Source organism: Vitis riparia, chromosome 17 (assembly GCF_004353265.1).
Source record: "Vitis riparia cultivar Riparia Gloire de Montpellier isolate 1030 chromosome 17, EGFV_Vit.rip_1.0, whole genome shotgun sequence".
NCBI lineage: Eukaryota > Viridiplantae > Streptophyta > Magnoliopsida > Vitales > Vitaceae > Vitis > Vitis riparia.
The window spans coordinates 19,799,903-19,826,297 of record NC_048447.1 but is presented as its reverse complement, the minus strand read 5'-3'; the positions used below and the strand labels follow the sequence as shown (position 1 = coordinate 19,826,297).

Sequence of the window (26,395 nt, the reverse complement as noted above, 5' to 3'; positions counted from 1 at the left end):
CTTGAAGAGCATCTCTATCCTCTAGTTAAACAGTTGGCAGTGTGTTACTCTCTTCTGCTCCATGGGTAGGATTTCGGATGTGGTTGCATTCAAATAGCTTTAATCCGTATATTTTATGGACAAACTGTGTCTTCATGCCTGTTACTTAGTACACTGCTGGGTTGAAACCCAAAAATGTTGTCAGTTAGGTCCAATTGTAGGAGCTGAAGCCATGATTAGCAGACTCTCTTTCTCCAGTGATTTTGTATGCCTTAAATTAGGGAGGGAGGAACGTTAGTTTTTGAAATCGGTATGTTTCAAACTTTGAGATCTGTATGCTTCCTCACCATTCACTTCACAGCTTGCTAGATCCATCTTTGCCTATTGAAAAGTGGCATCTTTCATATTTCACTTCCTTGCTAGCAACAACTGTCTCTGCTAATTGCCAATTGGCAGCCACTGATCAGAACCCCTCCTTCATCAAGCCCTCCTTTTCCCCTTCATCCAAGATTCCAAAGCTCCATTCTAGAGGTGCGATTCCTTTCTCCCCTTATTATTTTCAGGATCTATCTCTCCACCACGGTTTCCACATCTGTTGCTCCATCCCAAAACCTGATGCTGCCAACGATGACACTACAAGAACCCCTGAAACCTTTATTTCCCAATTCCTGCCCAATGAACCTAGAAAAGGCTCTGATGTCCTTGTGGAAGCTCTCAAACGCCAAGGTTTCACTACTTTCTTTGCTTACCTGGTGGCTTCTCTGTGGAAACCCACCAAGCTCTCAATTGCTCCTCCATGATCAGTATCATCCTTCCTCTCCATGAACAACGTGGTAGCTTTGCTGCTGAGGGCTATGCACTAGCCTCTTGCCATCTTGGCGCATGCATAACAACTTCTGGTCCTGGTGCTACCAGTCTGGTCAGTGGGTTGGCCAGTGCTATGCTTGATAGTATCGCCCTTATTGCCATTACCGGCCAGGTCCCACAACAAATGATGGGTCTTAATTCATTTCAAGAAACCCCAACTGTTGATATCACTAAGCCTATCACTAAGCGTAATTACCTTGTTCTTCAAGCAGAGGACATTCCCAGAATCATACATGAAGCCTTTTGTCTCACTACCTCAGGTCAACCAGGTTCTGTTTTGATTGATATTCCAAAAGACATTCAACAAAAGTTAGCAGTTCCAGACTGGAATGGCTCCATTGCATTACGTGGATGTCTGTTGAGATTGCCCTAATCTCCTGATCATACCTGTTTGGAAGAGATTGTTAGGTTGATAATCAAATAAAAGAAACCAGTATTGTATGTGGGTGGTGGGTGTTTGAATTCAAGGGATGAGTTGAGACATCTTTTGGAGCCAACTGGGATTCCAGTAGCAAGTACATTGATGGGCCTTGGGGCATACCCATGTACTGATGAGTTATCACTTCAAATGCTTGGAATGCGTGGAACTGTTTATGCCAATTATGCTGTGGATGAATCTGATTTGTTTCTTGCTCTTGGAGTTGGGTTTGATGACCGTGTGACAGGCAAGCTTGAAACTTTTGCTAGGCATGCTAAAATTGTTCACATTGATATAGATTCGTCAGAGATCGGGAAGAATAAGCAACCCCACGTGTCAGTTTGCGCAGATTTGAAGGCGGCGCTAAAATAAACAAAGTATCGGAAGATAAAAAGGCAAAGCTTAAACTTGATTTCTCAGCTTGGACAGAGGAGTTAAAGACAGCAAAAAATGAAGTACCCATTGAGATTCAAGACTTCCGGAGAAGCCATTCCTCAGTATGCAATTCAGGTTCTCCATGACTAGACCCAAGGGAAGGCCATTGTAACTACTGGTGTTGGGCAGCACCAGATGTGGGGAACTCAATGGTACAAGTATAGAAGGCCTTGGCAGTGGCTGACGTCAAGCTGTTTAGGGGCAATGGGCTTTTGGACTCCCTGCTGCCATTGGAGCCGCTGTTGCCAGACCTGAAGCTTTAGTCATCGACAGTGATGGAAGTTTCATGATGAATGTTCAGGGGCTGGCAACAGTCCAGGTGGAGAACCTTCCTGTTAAGATGATGATACTGAACGATCAGTATCTGGGTATGGTTGCTCAGTGGGAGGATCTTTTCTATGAGGCTAATAGGGCTTACAGAAACCTGGGAAACCCAGTAAAAAGGTCTGAAATTTTCCCGACTATGTTGAAGTTTGCTGAAGCTTGTGACATCCATGCAGCCCGGGTTTAGAAGAAGAGTGATCTTAGGACAGCAATTCAGAAGATGTTATACACACCCTGGATGCAATTGTGCCTTATCAAGATTCAAGACCATGTCCTGCCCGTGGTTCGGAGCAATGGGGGGTTTATGGATGTGATAACCGAGTAATGGGAGATCTGCTTATTGATTTTAGCAGCCTAAAGGGCATTGTATGCATGTTGTTTGCAATTCTTAGGCGTCATAAAGGTGTTATCGTATGTGATATTTAGGTGTAATCTTGTTGAAACAGGAAGCTGAAGCAGCTGAACAAATAAAAATTGGAAGAGAAAATAATTCCTATATATGACAGGGAGAATATTTTCCTTTGTGCTTGCCAGTTTTTCTGGCATTAATTCTTTAGCCATTATTTTCCTTCGGGATTATTAACCTAAATTATTAGGACTAAGGACCACACAAATCTGGAAGAGAGAATAGGGATGAGGAAGAATGTAAGAGGCATACGGGGAAGCTAAAGTTATTCCACATCTCACTATAACTTCTTATGCATCTATGTCATGTGTTGGAAACCCAGCATACTCTGCTGACACTCCAAGTACCACAATTTTTTGAGCCCATCGAGGCACAGTTTGATTTGTAGGTAGAAGTGGCCTGCTGGAGGTGTTAAGTAAGTTTGCAATTATCATGGCACTTTTCTCTCTAACTGCTATGGGATCTTACCATTTCCTCCAATGCTGGAACGGCATCATTATCGTGTCCCATTGAATTGTAGGTTTAGACAGATAGACTCTCGCATGGGGGTCAAGGATCTACTCTAATGCTATTTATATCGAAGGTTCAGATAGATGGACTCTCACACTGATAGATTATTGACCTTGAAAGTGTTGAGGGTCAGTCTATGAATCATCTTCCAAGACCTGATAGTTCTTCCCTGTAGAAAGTTACCATGTGGATACTGGTCTAAAGAAGCCTACCAAAACTGAAATTAAAGAACAAGAAATTAAGGTCATGTATGATTCTGTGGGTCCATACATTTAGTTTTTCCATTTGACTAATTATATCTTATGAAAACTCGTTCATTGATTCAAATTCCCAAGCGAAAACAAGGTATATATATTGCTGAACCAATTTGAACATATTCTACATTTCTCAAATGAATCGTTCCCTGTCACTCATGGATCTAAGCTGGAGCTGTTGATGTATCAAAGGATTTCCTCCTGACCAAGAGGCAAGTGATCCTTGAAGGATGAGCGTGTGTGTTGTCCAGACTGCACAATACAAAGTCCGGCCGGTGCAGTGCCAGGTTCAACCTATCCTCCCCCACAACTAGCGCAGTGGCATCAAGCAGAACATGCCATGAGTTCCGGTGAGCTTCTGAAACCCAGTGCATTGAGTATCGTGTACCATTCACATCCGCAGGGTAACAGAAGAGTCCCTTGGGGCTGTGCTTACACTTCCTTCTGAAGTACTGGCTAAGCTGCGATCCCTTGATCCTCAAGTCCAGCCAAGTCTCTGGTGCTGAGATCACTTTTGAGTCCTTGTAACTAGCGAATTCCTTTATGTAATCCTCTTCTTCCCCAAGAATCGTCATGTAGAAGTTTCCCCTGAAGAAAGGATAGCTCTCTCCCACCATCATCATCGCTTCCTTGTAGTTAGACGTGAAGAGGACTAGGTACTCATTGTCAGACAAACCACAGTGCTTTAGAACTTTGTTTTGAGCTTGGATTTCTGGGATTGAGATGAAACTGCCAGGAAAGGAGGATTTCTTGGTGAGGATATCAAGCAGTCTTGATGCCTCCAACTGGGTTCTGTCTAGATCAGGGAGATTGCTACCAAAGGAAGGTGTGGACTCTCTGAAACTGCCTCTAGGGGACTTCCTCCTATCGTCAGGTGTTGGATCTGAAGACTCCTCATTGATGCAAAGAGTGGAGAGATCAATCATTTCTCCTTCCTCAACCAATCCATTGGCGTATTGAGGGTACTTTGCAAAGACATACTGCTCAACATACTGCATCTCAGTCGGCGTGATTGGACCTGACCATCTGAGGTCGAGACCATGGAGCGTTGATATGGCTTCCGCAACTATGTGAGCAGGAATCACAGTATGTGCTTTCTGTTTTCATCCAAAATTTAGTCAAGCAATCAGAACATGAAATTACATATATATTTATTTAGGAACTCATGAAACATGAAGAAAAAGGGAGTTTGAATTTGAATTTGAATTTGAATTTGAATTTACCTTGACTACCATACTGCTTGCTTTGCTATTTTGTAAAGGTGATTTAGGCATAGAAGCGAAAGAGGATTCTTTAAGTCCATCATCCATTGTAGCCTAATTTGATATCAAACCTTCTGTTAGAGTCTTTGAATCTTTTTGCTTGAAACTTATAGGAAACAACGGATGTCTAGATGGAAAAAATAAGGAACATCAACTTCAATTATACAGTACTTACCTTAGAACCCGCATGCGAAACAATCTGTTCTTCAGTGTTCCTCCCCATGATGCCTATAGTTTTTGCCCCTCAAAAACATAGGGCAATTGGATCATGGACTGATAAGGAAGAAAGAGTTAAGAGAACAGACAAACAGTAGGAGAAAAAACAGAGGCAGCCAAAGCAACCCTCTAAACCTCTCTTTCTGTAGAGGTGAGCTTGTATGCTCAGAGGAACTAAAAGAGTTTGAAGGGAAGATGAAGGACAACAGAAGAATGGAGAGGAAAGGAAGATAAGAAGAGCACTAAACCCTCAAGAGCCTTTTGTTATAGAAAAAATCTGAATTCGGGGTCTAAATAAATTTATAGAAGCTGCTAGGACGAGGAAGAAAGCAAAGGAATGGAGGAGGAAACATAGGCAGGGGCCAAGAGAAGACCAAGCCAACCTCACCAAAACCTTTCTTGTAATAGAAGTAGTGATGAACTAGGGGTATTAAAGAAATCAAAAGAACACGCCCACGATGACAACAGCAATGTTAGGAAACCATGAAACAGTAATGCCCACCATTACCATGGTTGGATTAACCTTGAGATTAGACTGATTCTTCAGGGTCTGACTCAAAAAGGAAATTTGGCGATAACTGCTAGTGATGTTAATCAAAAGGTTGCTCAGATCAAATTAGGGATTCGATAATTCAAGGCAGCATCTGCCTGGTTTTAGATTGAGTTTCAGAGGGTACTAAACCTTGATTATAACCATAACCATTGATCTAGCCTAAGTTCCTTTCTCCATCAAAAGAGGGCTGGAATAAACTAGTATTCTCTCAATGAAATAATGAAATGGCAACAAGCCAAAAAAAATATATTCAATTGGTGATGATACATCATTTATGATTTAAAATTTGGAACTGAAAGAGACCCTTTGAAGACACCTGGAGGGAGTTAGGATGGGACCCATTTGCTGGTGTTTGGTTTCTAAGAAAATCGACGGGAATGGGAGTCTTTGGAGCAATGACTAGGCTTGGAGTCAGCCCTGATTATTTAGTCCAACAAAGAGTTTTTCAAAGTACCATTCCACACGTTTGAAACTATCAAAATTCACACAGAACATCCTGAAATGTGAAGATTTCTTATATATATTGTGAGTGTAACCATGATATCAAGATTGGTATCTGATTCTGGTTTGGATTTAGAAGGAGATGTGCTGAACCCAGCCTTTGGTTTTGAACAGAAACTGCAGTCTAATACTTCATCCGTATCCCACCAACCCAAAAGATACTCCCATTTGCACACACAAGGACTTTCCTTAAGAAATTCTATTTGAGAACTTAGTCATGGCAAACAGTATTCATCTGGGCATGATCTCATTATGTACCTCACTAAAGAAAAAACGAGAACATCTTTCACTTCGGTCAAAACAAAGTTGGTAGAAAAATATTTCTGAGATTGAAAGTGGTATTATAAGAATATGCCACCCAAGAGATGCCTCCAGTGGAGGCCTCATATGGACAAGGTCACAATAAAAACTTTAATTATGCAATTTGGCATTAAAATAGTATCTTTCCCTCTATGTAACGCATAAATTAATGAAGAAATTAGTTGGAAATGTTGAGTTTCCAGGCTAGAAACATCATGTCTGCCGTACACCCAGTATCATATACTGGTTAAACCTAACTGCTTGATCATAAACCATACGATCTATGGAGCTAACTGGAGGATATAGTTAAAAGTGTTACTGTACAGTATCCAAAAAAGAAAATTGTTTCACTTCTTATAAATGATCACATTCTTTTGTGCCTAAATCTTATTTCTCTAAATTAACTGTCATTTTTCTTTTTCTTTTTTTAAATTAAATTATTAAAAACCCCATCTTGAATATGCAACTTTAGCACAATTGTAAGAACTGCATTTTAAATCGGTGACTTTAGCATTTAGAAACTAAGATTTTTCAAGTTCTATAAAAACCACATTTTCAAAATACAGCTTCAGACTAATTTTAAAAACAGAAAATAAAAAAGCTTCCACCGAACAACAATTTTACAAACTACATTTTGTTTGGTAAAATGGTAAAATGGTCATTTTTGACCCAACATTTCAGATTTTACCACACTCAAACGGCATAGGTTGCGTTCAGTATGAAACCGACTCAGGACCATAGCATTTTCCTCTAGTTAATCATAGTATATGTTTAATTCTCTCATAGTCTTCACACAACATACCAGCCTTTTTCTGATGGTGACGTCTTGTTGAAGTGTTCAGGAGGGGGGACTTTCCTTGAAGCTCCATTTGAAAAGGACTAGGAAGGTTTAAAATATAAAAAATTCTAAAGCAGAGACGCGGATTGGTCGACTAATTCTCTTGCACTTCTTTTCCTTTCTTACTAAACCACGCCGCGGCGTGGATTACGGAAGGGTTGCGTAAAACATATCTTAAGAAAATGCCTACACTGGAAACAAAGAAAATGACTAAAAGCTTTGATTTAAGGTTTAACAAGAGCTTCAAAAATTGTCATGACAAATTTTGAAGTACCTCACACTCCAAAAAGGAATATCAAGTATGGCATGCAGTGACTATGGGGAAATGCAATAGGCTTTGAGAAAGTCAAAACTCATTGAAAGTGGCCTAGCAACTACTACGACTCATCACCCCACCACCTTCTTCATCACTCTTAGCTACCAACCATACAAAGTCTTTGTTGAGGCCTTAAGGGTAGCTTGACTTCTAGAATGCAGCATAGGAACTATAGCAATTAGGTGACAAGATGACAGATTTAATGAAAGAAAGAAACACTTGAAAGAAAAGCAAAGGCATACCTTCTTCCTCACTCAAAGGGAAGTACAGAGGGGGCCCATCAGAATAACAACCATTATGATCCAGAACCCCACCATTCAACCTATGAAACATATGTAATGGTGGCTGTGATGGTGCTGAAAGGAGAGAATAGAGAAGAAAATGCCACCAGATGCATTTGCTTACCATCCTCTTGTTACTTGCCGATCACAGTTCCTTCATCCAGTCTCTCTGAAAAAGCAACTTGATCTACCTCTGAGCTGCAAATATTACAGGGGAGGTAAAAGAATGAAATTCATTGGAAAGAGGTCCATTACTGTATTAGTTTTCATTCTTTCAATTATCTCCATCCTCAGATTTCTCTGGATCACCATTACTGCTTCATCTTCTTCACGTCCTCTTCCTGCTTTGCCTCCTACTTCTCTACACACATGTTCCTCTGCTTCTCGAACATGCAGGAAGACTCCATTGCGAGCTCCAGGAGCCAGGAGGAGTCAGCATAACAACTCTGCCAATGCGACTGCCCTTACAGAAAAGGAATTCCAGCTTTTGTCAAATCTTATTTCCCATAGAGCCCCATGCAACCTCCTTATTTTCGGGCTTGAACCTCAACATCTTATTCTCGCATCAATGAATGCTGGTGGCACCACCATCCTTCTAGAGGATGAACCTGCCAAGCTAAGCACAGTCAGAAGAAGATCAAATAACACTCGAATATACAAGGTTGAGCACCACATACCTGCTGGAGAAGCATACAGGGTGCTTAAGCATGCAAGGGAAGATCCAGCTTGCGCACCTCACTCCAAGCCACTTGAAGAATCAACTTGCCAACTGGCATTAACAAAGCTACCACAGGAAGTGTATGAGCTCAAGTGGGATGTGGTGGTGGTGGATGGACCAAGAGGGGATAGAGCAGAGGCACCAGGGCGGATGGCTGCAATCTACACTGCTAGCATGATAGCAAGGGCTGGGAACATGACCAATGTAGTGGTCCATGATGTAGATCGAATGATTGAAAAGTGGTTTTCCTGGGAGTTCCTATGCGACGAAAACTTGGTTTCTTCTAAAGGGAAGCTCTGGAATTTTAGGCTGGTCGGCAAATCAAACTCTACAAGATTTTGTCCCTCCGAAACAGTACAGTAAAGTAGCAAGAACATTCTTTTTTACAGGCGATCCAACAAAAAGAAAGAGAAAAAACAGCTCATTCAATGGCAAACATTCTTTATTACAAACATGTGCATGAATTAACATGTTTATATAGATGTCATGGCATTTTTGCATGTAGCGGCAAAGAGCAAACCACTCAAGGGTGGAAAAAATCCATGCAAGTCTTGGGTCACTGCCATGAATAAGAGGCAGATAGCAATGGTATCCGATGCCAGACTGATACTTGGAAACGCCTGACACACAAATGTGCGAACATATTGGTATAGAAATGAAAGGTGCAGATTCAAATTCTGAAGGCATAGGCAGCTGTTGATGCACAGAGGCGAAACTCAGCTAGTTTTTCTATCATACATCAAATGGAAAACCAAATAATAGTGTACTGAAATAAATATGAAGAACTCACTAGTATTTCATTCCATTTAATCTGCAGCTGGGATGTCCTATGTAAATGCAAGATAAGTTATGCAAATATACCTAGATCTGCCAATATGTGCAACAGAACATGCAGGAAAATATGAAGGCAAATCTGTACAGAGTATGAAATGCCAGAGATGGGATGCCCCATCATGGCCCAGGCAATGAATTGAATTTTGACGAACCACATTTAATCCATTTCATACCCTTGGCATTAGAATCATGACATGTCTAACCCGACTGAGGGGGGCAGTTGAAACTCAGTCAAGGTACTCATTTAATCTAGTTGGATGAATCACCCTTCAGCATAACTTCAATAAGTTCTCAAAACAAATGACATGGGAAGAAAATTCTAAATGAATGCTTTAGAGAGAAACCAAATGCCCACTTGGTCATTATTAAAATACAGACATCAGTTGGCAGCAATCTTCCCAGCAAACGGCCTTACAAATGATGACTGATTGATTTTTGACACTATGATTACTCCCTGCTTCTGGACATGACTCCAAACTCAACTTGGGGAAAATGCAGAAGAATGTACAGACTCAGGCACCACTGTTCAATCTGAAGGTTAAAGGACTCAGGTGGTTCTAATGGTTAGAGGACTTGGAGGAACATACATATCCAAACAAAACTTCAGTGCAAAGGTGACACCAGTATCCATCAGTCATTTACATCTCTTCGCTGCAAGGATAAAAGGGAAAAACGTAAGCTTTAGGAGGTCAATTCACATAAAACATCTTGTTCACAACTCCATTCACATAAACCAAAGTAATACACAAAAAGAAAGTCATTAGAGCCAAGGTCTGTAGCTACTTAAGTAGACATGGTTTCTCATTATTCAGTAGTAACAAACTTTTATCTAAGCATACCAACTCACACTAATATGTTAATCAAATACTGAACATGCAGAAGCTTGGCAAAAGAAAGTTGGGAGTAATTCTAATGTGAGAGAAAACAAAAACTAAATAGTGCTGGACATGAAACATTCTTACTACTAAGTAAATAACAAACTGAAGTCAGCCCCAGGTTATTATTATCTAGCAACAACACAAAGGACTGTATTACTGAACCATCCAATAGAAGTAAATGCAACCATAAACGCATGCATATACATTGGAGGACTGTGACAAAGACAACCTTTAAATTCCATAGAGAAACTCTATAACTGCACAACAGCATTCACATATCTATTCATAATTGAAAAGGTGTTAAATATACACAGAAAAATCAGGTCAATATAAATGGTGTGACCTACAAGGCAAGCCACTTTGCTTTCCCAGAGGTGTGTGTCAATGGGTGCCTACAGAGTCATTTTTTTCAGCCTATAAAAAGTTGGGAGAGTGGACTTATTGGAGAATTTCCTCTTGCATAGATGCATCACATGTGATAATGTGATCTGGACAACTCAGAAATGGCAGTTGCATGAACTGCATCAGATAAATAATAGATTGCACAACAAAAGGCATCAGATCATACACAGACATGCAAACCATCTAAAAAATATGTAGAATTTCCATCCATCATTATGAGAAACTGCTCTGAAAAAAAATAAAGAAACTTGAAAACTCTTACAACACAGCATATGGGGGTGTAGAAATTACCATTCTTTTGCTGATATAAGGCTGAATCTTGATAGATAAATCAGACTGATTTTCAACCTTGGGTAATTTCTGCTTCTCCGTCTCAAATTCTTTCCTTGATTCCTTACGGCTGCCTGATTGCCAAACCCTACCAAAATTGGGAAGCCAGTTAACATCACAGTTACTGGTGACGATCTCCCCTCTCTTTTCCATCTCCAGCTCAATCTTTCTCCTTTCGGCCCAAGCAGCTCCCACTCGTTTGGGGTTCAATTTATGGGACTTTCCTGATTTGCTGATTGGAGAAGTGAGGCTACCAAATCCTGGTTTTTGCAGAACATTGAGCTGGTTTCCTTCAGTTGCTTCAAACCAAGGAGGAGGTGCACCAGAATGCACATTTCCTTCAGCTTCTTCAGGAGACTTGGAACATATTTGCGTGAGATATTGCAAACCTGTTGGGGAAAAATCGCAAGTAGAGGAATGCACATCAAAAGAACATCACTCTATCATCCACCCTTGCACTAGGCTACCCAGACAACCATAAATGAGGTTACTGCAGACAATGTCCACAACTTCATTCATAAGGACATATGCCGCTCAAATGATGTATCATGTGGTATCAGGGTAATTAGTTTTGAGAAGTGAAAATTAAGAAACAAAAAGTTAAATGAATTGGTTAAAGGTGAATACTCTGAGAACTGCTCCCTCCATTAGCCACTCTTTCATCCCGACACACCTGATACACCTGTACAAATAACACCATACATTTGCCAATATTTGAACTACATTACATACATGAAGAAACAGAAACGCTTTGAGAGATCCTTAATGCCAAACAAGACAAACTTGAACATACAAACACCACTGGTACCAAACAGAAGGCATATGATGCAAGAAGCAAGAGAGCACCTTGAACAGTACTAAAGCAAGTTACTTTGATACCAGCATACAACACAAATTACCAAAAAGGGAAAAGTAAGGCTATGTCTGAGCATAGAGCAATGCTGTATAAAATCACCCCAAATTTCTGTATGCAGACGTTCAGCTATAAGAAGAGCTTAAGCCTAATACAAATGCTAGAAACCTGAACAGTTTGATTGGTACCAAAGTTTCATGGAGAATAGCAATTTCAATTCTTTGACACTAAGAATACACCATAATCATGAAAATTTTGACATCTGCAATCTATACATTCAACAAGGAAAAAGCGAAAGACTTACCCACTCACCTTTGAATGATTAGCAGAGGTTACAGCAGGAAAACAAAATAAAGGTAAGTAAACAAACTAACTTGAATTAAAATGAAGACACTGAACCACAGAAGAAGACTAATTAAGCCACATATATTTTGTAGGTAGGTGGAGACTCCAATCTTTTTAAGGTCCATATTCTCAAACAAAATGACTGACCCGTAAGTAAATAATATATTTCATATGAGAGGAGAATCTGCAATATTTTACAAACTGCAAAAAGAGGTTCCAAAAGTTTAAATTTAAATATCAATCCATTAGCAACAGAGTCCATTGAGAACAAATGTGTGGATGAGCAAACTTACCCCTCCATTACTGAGATAGGAATCAGCTGATGATCTTTTACTGTTACATAGAGGAGGTTGGCTCTCCCTGTGAACTGGGTCAAAATATAAGCACAAGATGAATATTAGTATTCTCGTTCCATGGGAGGAACCTTCACCATAATATCAAAAAATCAAAAACTTTATTTGAGAAAAAAGAAATAAAGCAAATCATAAGAACCTGTCAAATCCTTCAAGTTCCATAAATCTGTGCTAGAATGTGTCTCCGCAGGCAAAAAAGAGGTAACATCGTGTAGGAGAGAGCCAACCTTTGGAACTCCAAACAATTCTGAATGAGATACCTGATATATCTCATTTGTATGATATTGTAAAGGCATAACACCATTTGAAAGACTTGATTCAAGAGAGTGGACTACATTTTTGTCAAAATTATTTATATTTTCATAGTTGAGTTCATTGTGGATATCATTTGAAGGGCCGAGTAAAGGCCTGCAAGATCCTTCACTAGATGATGCATCCGTGCTCTTCAACAGCTTACACTTTTTCTCCCACTACAATGACAAACAAATGACAGCTGATAAATGACTGAAAAAGAGTTACATATGGGAAAGAGAATTTCATGACAAGATACAATGAAGTGATAGAATTTGAATCATACAAGTACAAAACACACCCAAACACACGCACATATAGAGCTATAATTATGATAAAGCATTGTTTAGAATAGCAATTAACTTGTATGTTTAGTAGTAAAAGAAGTAAAAGTAGAAGTAATTAGCATATATGTTTTTGGAAATCGCAAATCCAATCCTAGTCCATTAACACTCCAAATATGAGGGGAGGGAATTTCAAGTGGGGCTTACCACCAAGACACATGGAAAGAAGGGTGAGCTATTATTGGACAGAACATGAGTACAAGAAGGTGGTCATTGGCAGTTGGAAGCTGGTGGTAGTGTCAACCCTAAGGGATTGGTGTGTACAGCGGCTACTAGGGAGCAAGGAACTTAAAAGGCGATTGTCGGTACATGGAAAACCCATCTGAAAGGATTTGGGGACTGGGTACCTGTAGTTCTACTACGATGCGAGCTCCATATGGGGGAACAGGTTATTAGGGTACATCAAGTCAGTAAAAGGGAAGCAAGGAAGGGGAGAAGACCTTTATTATATTCATTGGTATGAATAGCAGCCTTTGAGGGAGCAATGGTTAAGTCCTTACTCTATTCCCATCAGAATAGCAGACTTAGGGGAGCGATGGTAAAATCCTTACTCTATTCCCGGCAGAATAGCGGACTTTGGAGACTGCATCAACAGTTAGGAGAAGGCCTAACTTTATTCCTTGTGGAAGAGAGGCCTTCATGGAAGCCCAAGAAAAGAAAAGGAAAAGGCCTTACTCTATTCCATCGAGGAAAATCATGTTGAGAATTGTGAGGCCCATGGTTGAGAGTTCTGTCCAAACACTCCTAAAAATTGTGTTTAACCTTCAAATGCTACTCTTTAGGATTTGATAAGCTCTTCCAAACAAAGCTTACAAGTACTAAAGAAATGCGTTTCGTCAATAGCAGAAATAAAAGAGCACTACCATCCAATGCAAATGGATATTTATATCAACATAATTGTCAAGAATTCACAATAATGTTATTTTAAAAACACATCACAAACATGTATCACACTGTTATTGTATTTAAATATTCACCTTAAGGGTAAACAGGTTTTCCCATCTCATAAAGAATATAACCTGAGCATTCAAATAAAAATCTTCCTCGGCAATATTGGTCTTCCCAACTTATATAGAACATAACCTACGAAATTTTGACTACAAGTTTCTTTGATCAATGAAAAACATTATTTTCAGAGGCATTAGCAACCTAAGCTAGACAAATTATGATCTAAGAGAAGCAACCTGGAGCAATTATGACCATCTTTTACACAATCTTAGATATCATCGTTGATCATGTTGATTAGCTTGGAAAAACAACTCCAAGTGATCTCCAAGATGCTGCTTTGGTTTTAAAATACCATGGAAACGTATTCAACAAGCAGTAACTGACCATAAATCTATAAAAAAAAACCTTTTAAGACTATATACCTTAGCAAGATCTGCCTCGGAAACCCTAAAAGAATCCACCCGATCCATTCCACCTCCATGTTTCCACAGAAAACTCTTCAGATTCTTCAAATGATCCAAACTCGCCAAGTGATTAATTGCATTGTTACTGATCACAGCATTCAAATCACAAATTGTGAGCAAAAGCCATAAACATAACCTTCTGTTTGGTAGCTAAGAAAATATAGGAAACATAAACCAACCGAGATTTCCAGAAGCGCCACTTAACACAATCAAACATAAACAGTGCATCAGTGAACTGAATTATCTATCTATTTCTCTAAATCAATCCACAAACACCTTCTCCTAGCAACCAAATCCAGAAAAACTAAAAAAGAACGAAGAATTCACTACCAAGCGAATGAGCTTCCGAGCTCGTCGATGTCGGCATCGCAGAAGATGCACCAGAGTCGGTTCCGAGAAGCGTGTTCGGGGCGAACAGGGCTAGGGTCTTTCAGAGAGAAACGGACGTCGGAAAGTTTGGAGAGAAACCTGGAAAGGAAGGAGGAGAGAGACTTTGTGTGGTTTGGGAAGTAGTTGTGGCGCCGCCCTTGGTTGTGATTGAGATTGCAGACCTTGCAGAACTCGAACTCTCCATTATTACTCTTCTTCTTCTTCGCCATCTTCTTCGCAGTGTCGCTGTTGAGATTAGGTTTAGGGTTCCCAATTCCCGCCATTGTTATACGGACAACAAGACCTTGCAAGGGGCTTCTCCTTTTCTCGTTTTTATGGCTCCAACTGCCAAAACGCGCCGTTTTGCACTGCAACGCAGCGTTCTGGTTTTTCCGTTTCTTACCAGCCTGGGATTTTCTCCGTTTCTTATTGAGGATTAGAAATTAGAAGTTGGAACTAATTCATAAGTACCGTGAGAATTCTTAAGCGGTGGCGTGGAATTGACTTTCTGTTTTTTTATTTACAAAAAATAAAATTATATATATATATATATAAGAATTTTATATAATAAATAAAAATGTATTTCTTTATTTTTAATTTTTAAATTTTGAGAAAGCGTCATTAAATTAGAAAAATATTTTCAATTTTCCATTTTTATCCTCATTCTCTATTCACATTCCAACCGTCCAAAACATGACATTAATGTTAATTGCATTGGTGGAAGTAAAACAAACCAACCTCACCCTGCTTTCTCCGGTTGGCACATACTTTCTCCGTTTCTTAAGACGATGTCGTTCGTTCTGCCTCCGACTCCGCCTTTGGGTTTCGATCGTCTCTCCCAATTCCTTCTTTTTCCTGCTGAAGGAATCAAAACCCTAACGTCTTTCTCGCGAAAAATGGAAGCAAACCAATTCAAATTTCCGGAAGATTTCTTGTTCTAAGGGCATTGGTCAGGTCCTATCTCCAGCTTTCATACTTTCTCTCATATTTTCTCGAGAAAATTATAACTGCCAAACTGAACTACATCAAAATGAGCATAGCAAACCCTGTTCTTGCAACCTTTGGTAGCCTCAATATTACCAAAGAAAACTCTGTTTTCCTCTGCTCTGGTTGTTTAGTTTTCATGAATTTCTCCACAAAATATCCATATACTGGTAGATGTATATATGTGTGTTTGACCTTTCTCTGGTCACTGTCTCTTCTTTGTAAGCACCGATATTGAAATGTTATAGGATTTAAATTTTTATACATTAGGGGGCTATTCAATAAGAATCGATCCTTGTTACTTGCCTGTCCCTTTGATAATTTGCTGAATTGAATCCTAACTGGGCTAAATGAAACCCTATAGTCTGTGTTATAATATACAATACCAATTTAATGAAACCCAATATGTGATCACGTGAAGTTTTAACTTTAATACTAGTAAGGGAACTCGGTACTTTAGCTGGGAATTTCAGTTCATTGACTAAATTATGCTTTCCCTACGTAAATCATACCAAAAATGGATTTCAAATATTGCTTCATCAATTATTAGAGAATGGTAATTGTGTCAATGGCATTGCTATTATTGTATATAAATTGTTAAAGAATATGATATGCATCATGGGTCCAAATTCTAATGGCTTAAGCTTTTAGGAAAATCGGTTGTTCAACTTGGCATGAGAGCCTCATCTACAATTTATTGAGCCCGGATTCAAACTCAAAGGAAGTCGTCCTTAATTCATTTGCCTATGGACCAGTCCCCCTCACATGAGGGAGGGGCATGATATACAATGGTGGGTTAAATCCTAACAGCTTAAACTTTTAGGAAATTATTTGGCTGTACTGATATTGCATCTGTAGTGTTTCTATTATGCTGATTTTGTTGGAACATCAAATGTTAATATAACCATCCAAAGGATTTTGTTAGTCCAGATCTCGATTTAATCATCCAAATGTGTTTTTCTCTTCATTCTTATGTTTTGAAGTGTCTGAAGAATTTGGATGAAATCAAATCACAATTATGTTGATTTTTTTTCCTTTTTTTTTTTGGAGGGGGTTGGTTTGTCGTGGGGTGGTGACTCAAGGTGGGTTCTGGTCCTTTTGTGATGATGATAATGGAATCCCTCTCAATAAGTCATATTCATTTCACTCTTCTTCACTGGCTTGCTGGAGTTCTCCATAAAAGTATTCTCATGGGTTGATCTGTAGTTACTGGTACAATCTTCTATTCTTGATTGTTACAGAATTGGAATCCATCAGAAGAAATGGTTGTCTTTTGACCAGTTTCATAAGTCATGTTTTCCATATATTTTAAGGTAGTCTTCCCTGCTTTTATCTTCCATGTTGTTTATCATGCTTGTTTCTGAAACTGGTAGTTGTGGCTGAGCCTTTGCAAAGTTTTAGGTATGTGATGGTATTAAAACATAATACCTCTACTTACTAAAACCACATAGGAATTGAGGGATTCTGAGAGGCCTTAAACACCTAGACTTGTTAAAATGTATTCTGAAGCAAATTTTTTTTCCTCATGATCTTGAAAATGAATATGTTGCTAGCGAATTGATCCTCATTCACTATTCAGAAATTGAGTATATTATGTTTTTCATTACAAAAGTGACATGATTCCAGAAATGGGACTCTGGCATGGAATACCATGCTACTAAAGAAATGGTTACAGCCTGAAGCAGAGATAATGACCTTTGGTGTTAGGTTTTGTTGCAATCTATTCAAACTGGCCTTGATTGATTGCATGTAGCTAACTGATTAGACTGGGAAATAGTGAAAGACATAGTTAACATACTTTCAGCCTTTTCATGTGATACGCACTAAATTCACCTTGGTAAAGAAGAGAACTGATAAGGATAAGAATATAGAAAGCATCTATTATATAAGACATCTTTTTAACATTCCTGCATCTAAAAAAAGAAGTAAAGAAAAAATCAGATGAAAAGAATTCTTTTCTCACTCACTTTTAGGGGCAAAGCTGTTTTGTACTAGTACCAACTTCCATAAAAGGTCTGTCAATGGCAAAGTTCATTCTAACTGGTGGTATTGTGCTCAAGGCTGGAGAACTGGGGGACGCTTCTATGATTAGTATGGCCTTCAATCAGTTTTGTTGATTCCAGTTGTAGTTGAGAAACTTTAAAATATGTTATCCATGGTAGATCTCTTTATCCATTGCCTCTTTTTGTCAAGAGATATAAAATATCCTGTGGTTGATTGTTAGCCAAATCTACTAGTGCTGTGGTATGATTCACAATTCCACATGGTGTAAATGCAAGTCGAGTCCCACCATGAACTTCACTTCTCTACCGTCAAACATGACCTGTCGTTTCTATTGATTGGTTCAGAGACGCCTTAACTTTAAAATCTTGACCCTTCAATATCTTGCACTCTTCTCTCACCTAGAAATGGATGACTAGCAGTATAATTGTTTGTAGAAAATTTACCTTCCCCAGGCTCAGTGAGTAACATATACAATTGAAACTAAGTGAATCCTCACATGGCACAACAAACCCCACTACTTTTTGTCCCTCTTAGTTCTTCTAGTGCCCCACTGCTAATTCCAATTTCTAATCGCTAACTTTGAACTGTAAAGGAATGGCACTATCCTCTAGATGATAACAGACCTCAGCTCCTAATATCTAAAGATAGAAAGATTATTGGGACTCAGCTGGCCTAGTTTATCCTTAAAATGATGTAGAAATAGACCGAGTTTGTGCTATCATATAATGCTTTTGCAGTGTAACTCATATTAGTCATCATATTTATGGATGCAATTTGCTCCTTCTTATCTATGTGATTTTGACAAGCACGTGACTTTAGGAAACTAATAAATATATGCTTCCATTCACTCTTACATGATAATTGGATAAGAGATATTCCTATCTACAGTTCATCTTAGTGTATGTTACATGGACTTGGGTTCATGTCTTGAGTGTGGACATGTCTCTAGGTGTTGGATTGGTCTAACCCTCAAATCTTAGGACACTGGTACGACAAAAGCATCAAAGCACTTTTTTTTTGTCAAATTTATAGGGTGAAAAATGGAGATTCTATCTATGTGAGATTGCTAGTCATGGGGGTTTCACTCATTTTGAAATTTAACTGTAAGTAAGAAACAGATTAAGGAAGTGAGAAACAGATTGAGAAGGCATACCAAGGATCTTTAGCGAACTAGGAATGTGTTCCCCGTTTCCCTTTGTCAGGGACTCCAAATTGTTTCATGTCCAACAGTAGGTACCTCAGACTAGTGTCCCATATCCATCCCATGTCTCATTGTGTTTGACATGCGAACTTCACTCAGTTGAAAGTGTTCATGTAGCATAGATCTTGGTGCAAGATATATGAATCTAACGCATCTACATCAAATGCAATTGGACATACAGTATCTCCAGACAATCGTATGTGGACAATACGAAAAGACAAATATTAAGGTTTTGTCATAATGACCTCTTTGATGATTACTCGGCAAGTATGTCCTACATCTTTATCTTGCTCTCCAATTTTCTGAAAGAATTGATGGTTCTTGTATTTCTCTGCATGTATCCAAATAAAAGATTAAAACAAGGAATCTAGTGTGCAAGTGGTCACTTGCTGGAGTACATTTTATCATCAATATGATTGTTAAGTCATGTTACAACTCAATCAAGATGCATTCAGTAAGCTTTTTTTGGGGTCAAGTTACCAGTCCAAAGGTGTGAATTTTCATCATTGGCATCTTACTTTTCAGCAGAGAGCACTGAATGTAAACACCCTTTTGGTTTCTTTAGGACAACTACACTCAGTATTGAAATATTGCAACTTTCCGCAGCTCCTTTTGAAGATACCTTTACAACAATTGGTGTAAAAAACTAGAAAGGACATCATCTGGTCACTATGTATCATAAACATTGCTTATTTGTGGACTCTAGAGGAAAAACATTGTAGTTTTGCCAATTTGTAAAGGGTGGTTTTGACATCTTCTTGAAGCCATGACAGCATAGTTGGTGGCATTAGCAAGAACATAAGTGGTTAGGAAGAAATAAAGGAAGTATTTGTTGGATCCTTAATTAGGTTTACCACCCCAGAAGATTCCTGCAATCAAATAATGGATTGGGCAATAATAGTTTTCGTAATCAAGACATCTTTTTCTTCTCCATGCTTCCCTCACTGTTTGCATCTGTACTTATCAGGAGGGCCTAATTTTGAAACTTTATATTCATTTGCCCCCACTAGATTATGTCTTGACCTCATCAAAGAATCAAATCAGTGTATTATTGAAGCCACCCTTGAAAGATTACCTGTATTTGAGTAACGTGTGTGGAGGTCGCTGACAAATCAAGCAAATTCCATTCTTGCGACATCTTGAAAGGGGCACTATTCACTGCTCTGACTGATGCTTTTAGTAGAGTCACCCTATCTAAAAATGTTTCTTTTGTGTTGGATCCCAGACATGGATAGTGGGTGTTTGGTTTCTGATGAGCAAAAGTTAAGAAGTTGAATACAAGTGGATACAGCTATCTCGTCTTCTTGTTGGTGAACTGGTTGCTTTTTGTTCTGATTCATTTGCCTTTTCTATGGCATCAAGTTTCTGAACTTGACCCTGTTTCTGCAGGTTTGACTCATTGAGGCGATGTTATGAGTGCGGAGCATCTACAGCAGATGAAAATAAAAACCCTCGGTAACTCTTCTTAAAATTGGATATTTGTGTCTTGTTTACTTCCTAACAATCTGAAGTTGAGAGGCCTCAAGAAAACTTAGACTCAACAATACTATTTTGATCACCTGCTGGTTTTGTTCCAGCTAATTTCCCTGCTGTAGCACACAAAGGTTCTGAGTTGAAACCCCCAAGTTTGAGTTGTAGCCAGAGACTATGTTGATTCTGTATTCTGATTGGAATTGAAAGGCTATGCATGGCTGGCGGCCACCTTGCACGATTTTCCAGCCACCAAAAATTCTAGGAAATTGATAGGCTTCTAAATATAGATCTATGTATGTTTGTTTGTCAGCAGTTGATTCATGATCTTCAATTAGGAGAATCATTTTTCGGAACTGGTTGATTTGGGGATCTTGCTTCAAGTCAACAGATAACATATGGCAGCTAGTCAACTTGGATTGCTTTTAATATTTCTTAAGAGTTCTTAGGAACCGAAGTACCTGACATAAATGGATAATTGTTGTGATGGCATTTGATTGATAATAATCTACTCGGAGAATCTTTTCAGTGAACGGTTTGATTCTGGGCTCTCCGTGCTGAGTCAGCTAATCATGTACAGCAGTCAGGCAATTCAGTTGACTCGGGAGCTTCTGATTCCCTTCTGGGTCTACAAAATTTGATCGAAAACAATGCTTGGAAGGAGAAAGGGAAACGGATTCCACTGCTGGAGACTCAGCAGTACCAAACTGTAATGAATGAAGACCTGGCTTTTGTGTCTTTCCCGTAAAGTATGTAAAACTGCTGTAACTTTAAGACCCCTAGATCGCAGAAATTAAGGTTGAATGAACAGAGGTTGATGGCTTTTGGGATGGATTCTTGTAGTGAATTTTGAGAAGGCCCGTGCTAACAGTCTGTATATTGAAATTTTTGCAGGACTGTTTGACAGAGATTCAGAGATATAATTGCTGTAGCTGGCTCCTAATTTCTGCCAAGGTGATAGTTGTTTTGTGGAATAATAGAAAGCTGCAGGCACCAGCTAATATTAGTACAGACAAAGTCTCATTATATGTTCTTCAGTTTTATTCGAAAATGAATTATTAGTTCATCCTCTCAACCCATAAATCATTCAGGTACTTATTCATCATACAGAATTGCACTGGAAAAAACCGGGGCATCGCCACTTTATTGTGTCGTTTGTCTTTTCTTTTTCCTTTTGTTGAAATTGCAGGAATCCAATACTCAACCAGCAAACTCATCAACAAGTTGGATTCTGGAACCAAGTTCTGTTGAAGGGCCTTCTTGTTCACTTCTACTGAGCATTAAGGCCGGAACCTTTGGCGGCAGGCCTGGCAGGTGATCTCCATGCACGTAGAATCTATCCGCCGCATCGCCTTCTCCTTCATTTTCTCGGCCTTCTCCACCTCCTCATGAGCTCTCTCCCACATGTGCCTCGCCCGGGCAAATTCAGACTGTGCTAACTCCATCTCCCGCCTGGTAAGGTCCCTCACACGCTCAGCATAGGCCTTCTCCATTGCTGCTAACCGAATTTGCTCTGCAGCCTGCCACTTCAACGCGTCGACACAGCTCGCCTCCTGCTTGACATCCCCATACTCACAAATCTGCCCTGCCAGGACATACTCCGGTGGGGGACGGATAGGCCTCAGACTGATGGACAACTGCAGGTCAAGTCCAGGCCCTTCAAAGGGATCCCCACCGATCCCCCGATACCTCAACGATGAATCGGATGGCCTGCCGGACATCCGGGAGGAAGAAGCCATGGAGTGTGGACTGGGCAGCAGCTGCAGCTCCTTCTGATCATCCTCCTCCATTCAGAGCTGATGAGTGGTAGTACTACAAACAAGGTGGTGAGGGCACTGCTGCCTGCCTATATATAAAAACAACCCTGACATCCCCATTTACCAAACTACCCATTTTTTTTCTCGAAATTGGTCAAATTACCAAAATAACCTTATCTTCTCCCTTCCAATCTAGGTAAATTCCACTACAGGGAATTTACCCATTTTTTGCAAAAATCATAAAATTACCAAAACATTCTCACCCCCTCCCACCCCATGACTCCAAGCCCACATGGGCATTTCAATCAAGCGGGCAAATTCCTCTAGGTAAACCACCAATTTTCCAGCAAAAAAATAAAATTACCAAAATACCCATGACATCTGCGACCCCCTGAACCCGAACCCCACATGGGTATTTCAGTCAAAGTGGGCAAATTCCGTTATAGTGGAGCCAGGTATGGAAGTATAACGGATAGAGTTATTTGGGAATGAAGAGGTCTTTTTTGGGTGTTGTGATGTGAATGAAGTGATTATTTTAACAAAGGACTTTTTCTTTTTATGAAGATGAGGGGGAGGATGGTGTGTGTTTGTGTAATAATTACACTCGCACGTGCGGAGGATGGGTACTGTTTGGTTCAGGGGACCCTCTTTTTTTGAAGAGTGATTCACTTTATGGTAGGCCTAGTTTGTCGGCCCCAAGTCCAAAAAGCACTCCTCTTTCTATCTCAGCCCACGCTCTTGGGGCAGATTGGCACGTGGGAGAGGTACACTAGTGAGGGTGACCATAATTTTAATGGGGGGAGGGGGTTACTTCTTTCTCTTTTGGTGGGCCCTTATCAAACCACCTTTCTTCATTTAACATCATGTGGGTGTGGTGCTCTCATCTTCTTACTTCACACACTGGGTCTGGATTGGGGTTTGGCTCTCTCAATAATGTACATTGTGCATATCACACCATTTTGGGGTCACATTTGGACTGGGATTTGATGGATTGTTAAGAAAATTTTGGCTTTGATTTGATGGGTATTGGTCCTTTCATGATTTATTCAATGATGTGAGGTTTATTATTTATTTATTTATTATCTTGGACGAGATGCCCCTTGAGTAAATAAGAAGTTGTTTGGATTGATTTTTCATTTTTAAGAGCTTCCCTCACTGTTTGAATAATTTTGTTAAAATAATTTATGGTTTGAAAGAAATTCACATTACATTTGATTTTGAAAAATTTGAAGGAAAATATGTGGAAAAAAAATAGAAATAAACAAATAATGTATTTATAATTAATAATTTATTTTTTTACATATTTAAAATTTTTTATTTTATTTATTTAATATAAAGATTAAATCATTTTAAAATATCTAATGTTTTAATTAATTTTGTTTTGTGTTTTCAATAATAAATGAGGCATAAATTTACTTTTTTTTTAACTTTTTTTTTTCCCTATTCTTAGCACTTTCTAAAATCAAATATAACACAAGGAAATACTTTTTTTTGCAACCTTTATTTTTCATTTTGCAAGAAATTCGAGGTTTAGTATGGTTGTGGTGGGTTTTCAATTTTTTTTCTTTAAAGAAATAAAATCTCATGAAAACATGTAAACATGATGTTGAGATGGCCGAGTTGGTCTAAGGCGCCAGATTAAGGTTCTGGTCCGAAAGGGCGTGGGTTCAAATCCCACTCTCAACATACAAGAGGAGTTTTTTTTTTATTATTATTTAATTAATATATAGTTTTCTATTTTATTTTTTTTTTTGAAATTTTGATTGGTACAATGATGTATGATGTATAGATGTCCCATCTTTCAATTAAAAAAAAAAATGAGAGAAAAAAAATTGAAAGATGTGGTGGCATAAGGTGATGATGAGATTATGTTACCAAGAAGGAAATAAAATGTAAAAAGAAAACGATAAACAGGGCAATGAGGAGGAAAGGGGGGAGACAGGGGAGACCCACAAGCACAGTGGGAAGAGGCCAAAGAGTAAGTTGTTGGTATCTATTTGTCAATAAGATGCTGCCATAAAAATCATGGGGGGAGGGGGGGAAGGTTGCCTTTAAGCATGTGAGAGGTTGGGAGAGGGAGGATTTGGGTGAATGAGAGTGGGTGTGCGTCCTAAATCTACCAGCCAGCTTTAATCTTATGCTGCTGCTCCTCCTCCTCCCTCATTCATAGGGGGAGTGATGGGGGTCGCTTTTGGACAATGATTTATTTATCATGGCCTCCAACTAAGCCTTCCCCTCCCTCTCTTCTCTTTTGGGTCCCTACGTGTGATCCCAAAAGCACATTCCACCTATGGAGATTTGAGTCAAGGATGGGGACTTGTGTGTTTTTTGATTCATTTGTATTGCTCCTTTGGGAATATGGGTTATGGGGATTGATTTGGAAATGGTTCTCCTCTTTTGAGACCCTCCTTGGAAACAAAATTTCTAATTGAGGACATGTTTGTTAAACTTTTGAAATAAGTTAGGTTTTTTTTTTTCTCTAATTTGTTAAGAAAAGATAATACTTTTAACGATAAATTTCATGTTTTTTCAATCACTTTTCGAAAAGCATTTTTAGTAATGATTGAAATAAGGAGAAATGCTTAGTAAATCATTATGTTGTATGCAAATATTTAGCACTTTCATGGACGATAAATTATTGGGCATAATAACAATACTTAAAAACAATATGAAGTTTAGCATGTTCTAGTAAAAAATGATTATATTTGTGTTGTAATTGTATCGATCCGTATAATCTATTTAATAAATGGGTCATGTTTGGGTTGAACTCCTCAATCCCCTTGGCTTGTTTACATATTTATGTTAAATTGACCCATTTATTTAATCGTATAAAAATGATTCATTTATGATTTTACATATATAAATTTATTAATTTTATATATTTTAAAATTATGCAAATTTAAAATATTTTTCTAAATATAAATATCATATGCTTAAAGAAATTAAATAACTAACTAGTTTTTTTTTATCTCTTTATTAAATATTTTATAATTAAAACATATTTAACAAGTGCAAAATTAAACTTTAAATTTATATTCATATTATAAACATATTATAATTAAATTAATTTAAATTTTGAAAATTTAAAAGTTAAAAATTAAGCTAACTAACAAATATTTTAAAATGATATATTTATAAATTAAAATTTTAAATGGATTAAATGAGTTAAAATTGTGTTAACAATTTATTGGAGTCCATTTTTATATTGGTCAATTTAACTTATTAATTAAAGGGAAATGAGTTGTGAAAAATGATTGATTATGTTAGAAATCTAATTATATTCACTCTCCTTGAATTTTTAATTGAATGAGGATTTCACTAGGACCAAAACTTTAAGGCTAAAGTCTTTTAACTTTCTTATCTTTAATTACTAAGTTTTAATGAACCTTCACAATCACATTGAGTGTACAATTAACTTAAAGTTTTTTTTCCCTCACAATGAATAAGTATGGAACAAATGCAATGCTTCCAATCATAAAATAAATTTGGCTCACAATACAAGAGAAACTCAGATAGATTTGAAAGGTGCACTAAAGGAAGTTGCGATTTTAAAATTAATGCATGTAAAAAAAGAGCTTCGAATGTGAGAAAATAAAGAATTTTCAATTGAATGCGATTGTTCTCTTGTACATAAATGTGGTGTGAATTTTCAATTTCTAGAAAACAAACTCATATACCTAGAAACATAAAGGGTACTCTCGATCAATTGAGCTCCGATTTGGCAAGTTAACTAACTATTGGGGCATTTAATATTTTGCCAGTGACCATTGCGATTTTTAAGGTTCTGAATGTAAGAAAATGAAGATTTTTCAATTGAATGTAATTGTTTTCTTGTACATAAATACAGTAGGATTGTCCAATTTATAAAAAATAAAATTAGACACCAAAAAACATAAAGAATATCCTCAATTGGTTGAACTCTAATTTGATAAGTGGACTAATGATTGGGGCATGTAATATTTTATAAGTGACCATTGGGGTTTTTTAAGTTGAACCAACACTCGACTTTATGTCAATCGACCATACACATGCTATTATTGAAAGAGAGATAAAGTTTTTGTGCATCATCAACCAGTTAAGCTAGTTCTTAAACTAGTTCAATCGGTTAAGCTCTCCCTTGCCAGTTATCCTTAAAACTACAAAAAAACTTTCAATTTGAGGTCTAAACCTTTCAATAATATATGTACATCTCCTTACAACTTTTTAAAGTAAAAATTGAAAAAAATCTAGGTTAAGATTTTGAATTAAAACACAAATTTATCCAAAACTATGATGGAAACAACATTTTAAAGCTAAAATAATGATGAAAACTGTTTTTAAAGTGCATGGGTAAATATTTAGTCCTAAGTGTACCAATAAATACCATTTTATACTTTTTTTCTCAGAACAC

At 38.1% G+C, this 26,395-nt stretch overlaps 5 protein-coding genes and 1 non-coding gene across 6 annotated transcripts; 3 read left to right on the top strand and 3 right to left on the bottom strand.

Moving 5' to 3' along the window:
* The first annotated feature begins 100 nt into the window (after positions 1 to 100).
* LOC117905184 (acetolactate synthase 3, chloroplastic) lies at positions 101 to 2,545 on the top strand. The gene is given in 5 exon segments (XM_034818122.1): positions 101 to 723; positions 726 to 1,631; positions 1,634 to 1,704; positions 1,706 to 1,909; positions 1,911 to 2,545. Coding segments are annotated over 5 exon segments (2,028 nt in total). The 5' UTR covers positions 101 to 314; the 3' UTR covers positions 2,349 to 2,545.
* A 678-nt stretch (positions 2,546 to 3,223) lies between these two features.
* On the bottom strand, positions 3,224 to 6,572 carry LOC117904472. Its single transcript, XM_034817083.1, has 3 exons — positions 4,631 to 6,572; positions 4,417 to 4,509; positions 3,224 to 4,290 (listed from the first exon to the last, which is right to left on the bottom strand). Exons 1-3 carry the CDS (start codon positions 4,676 to 4,678, stop codon positions 3,358 to 3,360), a joined length of 1,074 nt encoding a protein of 357 aa, XP_034672974.1. The 5' UTR covers positions 4,679 to 6,572; the 3' UTR covers positions 3,224 to 3,357.
* An 826-nt stretch (positions 6,573 to 7,398) lies between these two features.
* LOC117904471 (TITAN-like protein) lies at positions 7,399 to 14,908 on the bottom strand. Its single transcript, XM_034817082.1, has 9 exons — positions 14,551 to 14,908; positions 14,179 to 14,305; positions 12,313 to 12,643; positions 12,114 to 12,187; positions 11,250 to 11,304; positions 10,584 to 11,011; positions 8,138 to 9,663; positions 7,585 to 8,068; positions 7,399 to 7,501 (listed from the first exon to the last, which is right to left on the bottom strand). The coding sequence occupies exons 1-7, from the start codon at positions 14,871 to 14,873 to the stop codon at positions 9,643 to 9,645; spliced, it is 1,359 nt and encodes a 452-aa protein (XP_034672973.1). The 5' UTR covers positions 14,874 to 14,908; the 3' UTR covers positions 7,399 to 7,501; positions 7,585 to 8,068; positions 8,138 to 9,642.
* LOC117904212 (glucuronoxylan 4-O-methyltransferase 1) lies at positions 7,561 to 8,541 on the top strand. The gene has a single exon (XM_034816720.1). The coding sequence runs from the start codon at positions 7,561 to 7,563 to the stop codon at positions 8,539 to 8,541; it is 981 nt and encodes a 326-aa protein (XP_034672611.1).
* Positions 14,909 to 21,266: 6,358 nt separating the features above from the next.
* LOC117934466 (protein indeterminate-domain 16) lies at positions 21,267 to 22,052 on the bottom strand. Its single transcript, XM_034856163.1, has one exon. It carries the CDS (start codon positions 22,036 to 22,038, stop codon positions 21,529 to 21,531), a length of 510 nt encoding a protein of 169 aa, XP_034712054.1. The 5' UTR covers positions 22,039 to 22,052; the 3' UTR covers positions 21,267 to 21,528.
* A 1,558-nt stretch (positions 22,053 to 23,610) lies between these two features.
* TRNAL-AAG lies at positions 23,611 to 23,691 on the top strand. The gene has a single exon. It is a non-coding gene; the product is annotated as a tRNA-Leu (tRNA).
* The last annotated feature ends 2,704 nt before the right edge of the window (positions 23,692 to 26,395 follow it).

Coding starts and splice junctions, on each gene's coding strand:
- LOC117904472 (XM_034817083.1), bottom strand. CDS start 4,678: ATGGGGAGGAACACTGAAGAACAGATTGTTTCGCATGCGGGTTCTAAG. Junction 4,510..4,630: donor TTTCGCATGCGGGTTCTAAG/GTAAGTACTGTA, acceptor ATATCAAATTAG/GCTACAATGGATGATGGACT. Junction 4,291..4,416: donor CAAGCAGTATGGTAGTCAAG/GTAAATTCAAAT, acceptor GGATGAAAACAG/AAAGCACATACTGTGATTCC.
- LOC117904212 (XM_034816720.1), top strand. CDS start 7,561: ATGCCACCAGATGCATTTGCTTACCATCCTCTTGTTACTTGCCGATCA.
- LOC117904471 (XM_034817082.1), bottom strand. CDS start 14,873: ATGGCGGGAATTGGGAACCCTAAACCTAATCTCAACAGCGACACTGCG. Junction 12,644..14,178: donor CCGAGGCAGATCTTGCTAAG/GTATATAGTCTT, acceptor TTGTCATTGTAG/TGGGAGAAAAAGTGTAAGCT. Junction 12,188..12,312: donor GAACTTGAAGGATTTGACAG/GTTCTTATGATT, acceptor ATTTTGACCCAG/TTCACAGGGAGAGCCAACCT.
- LOC117934466 (XM_034856163.1), bottom strand. CDS start 22,038: ATGGAGGAGGATGATCAGAAGGAGCTGCAGCTGCTGCCCAGTCCACAC.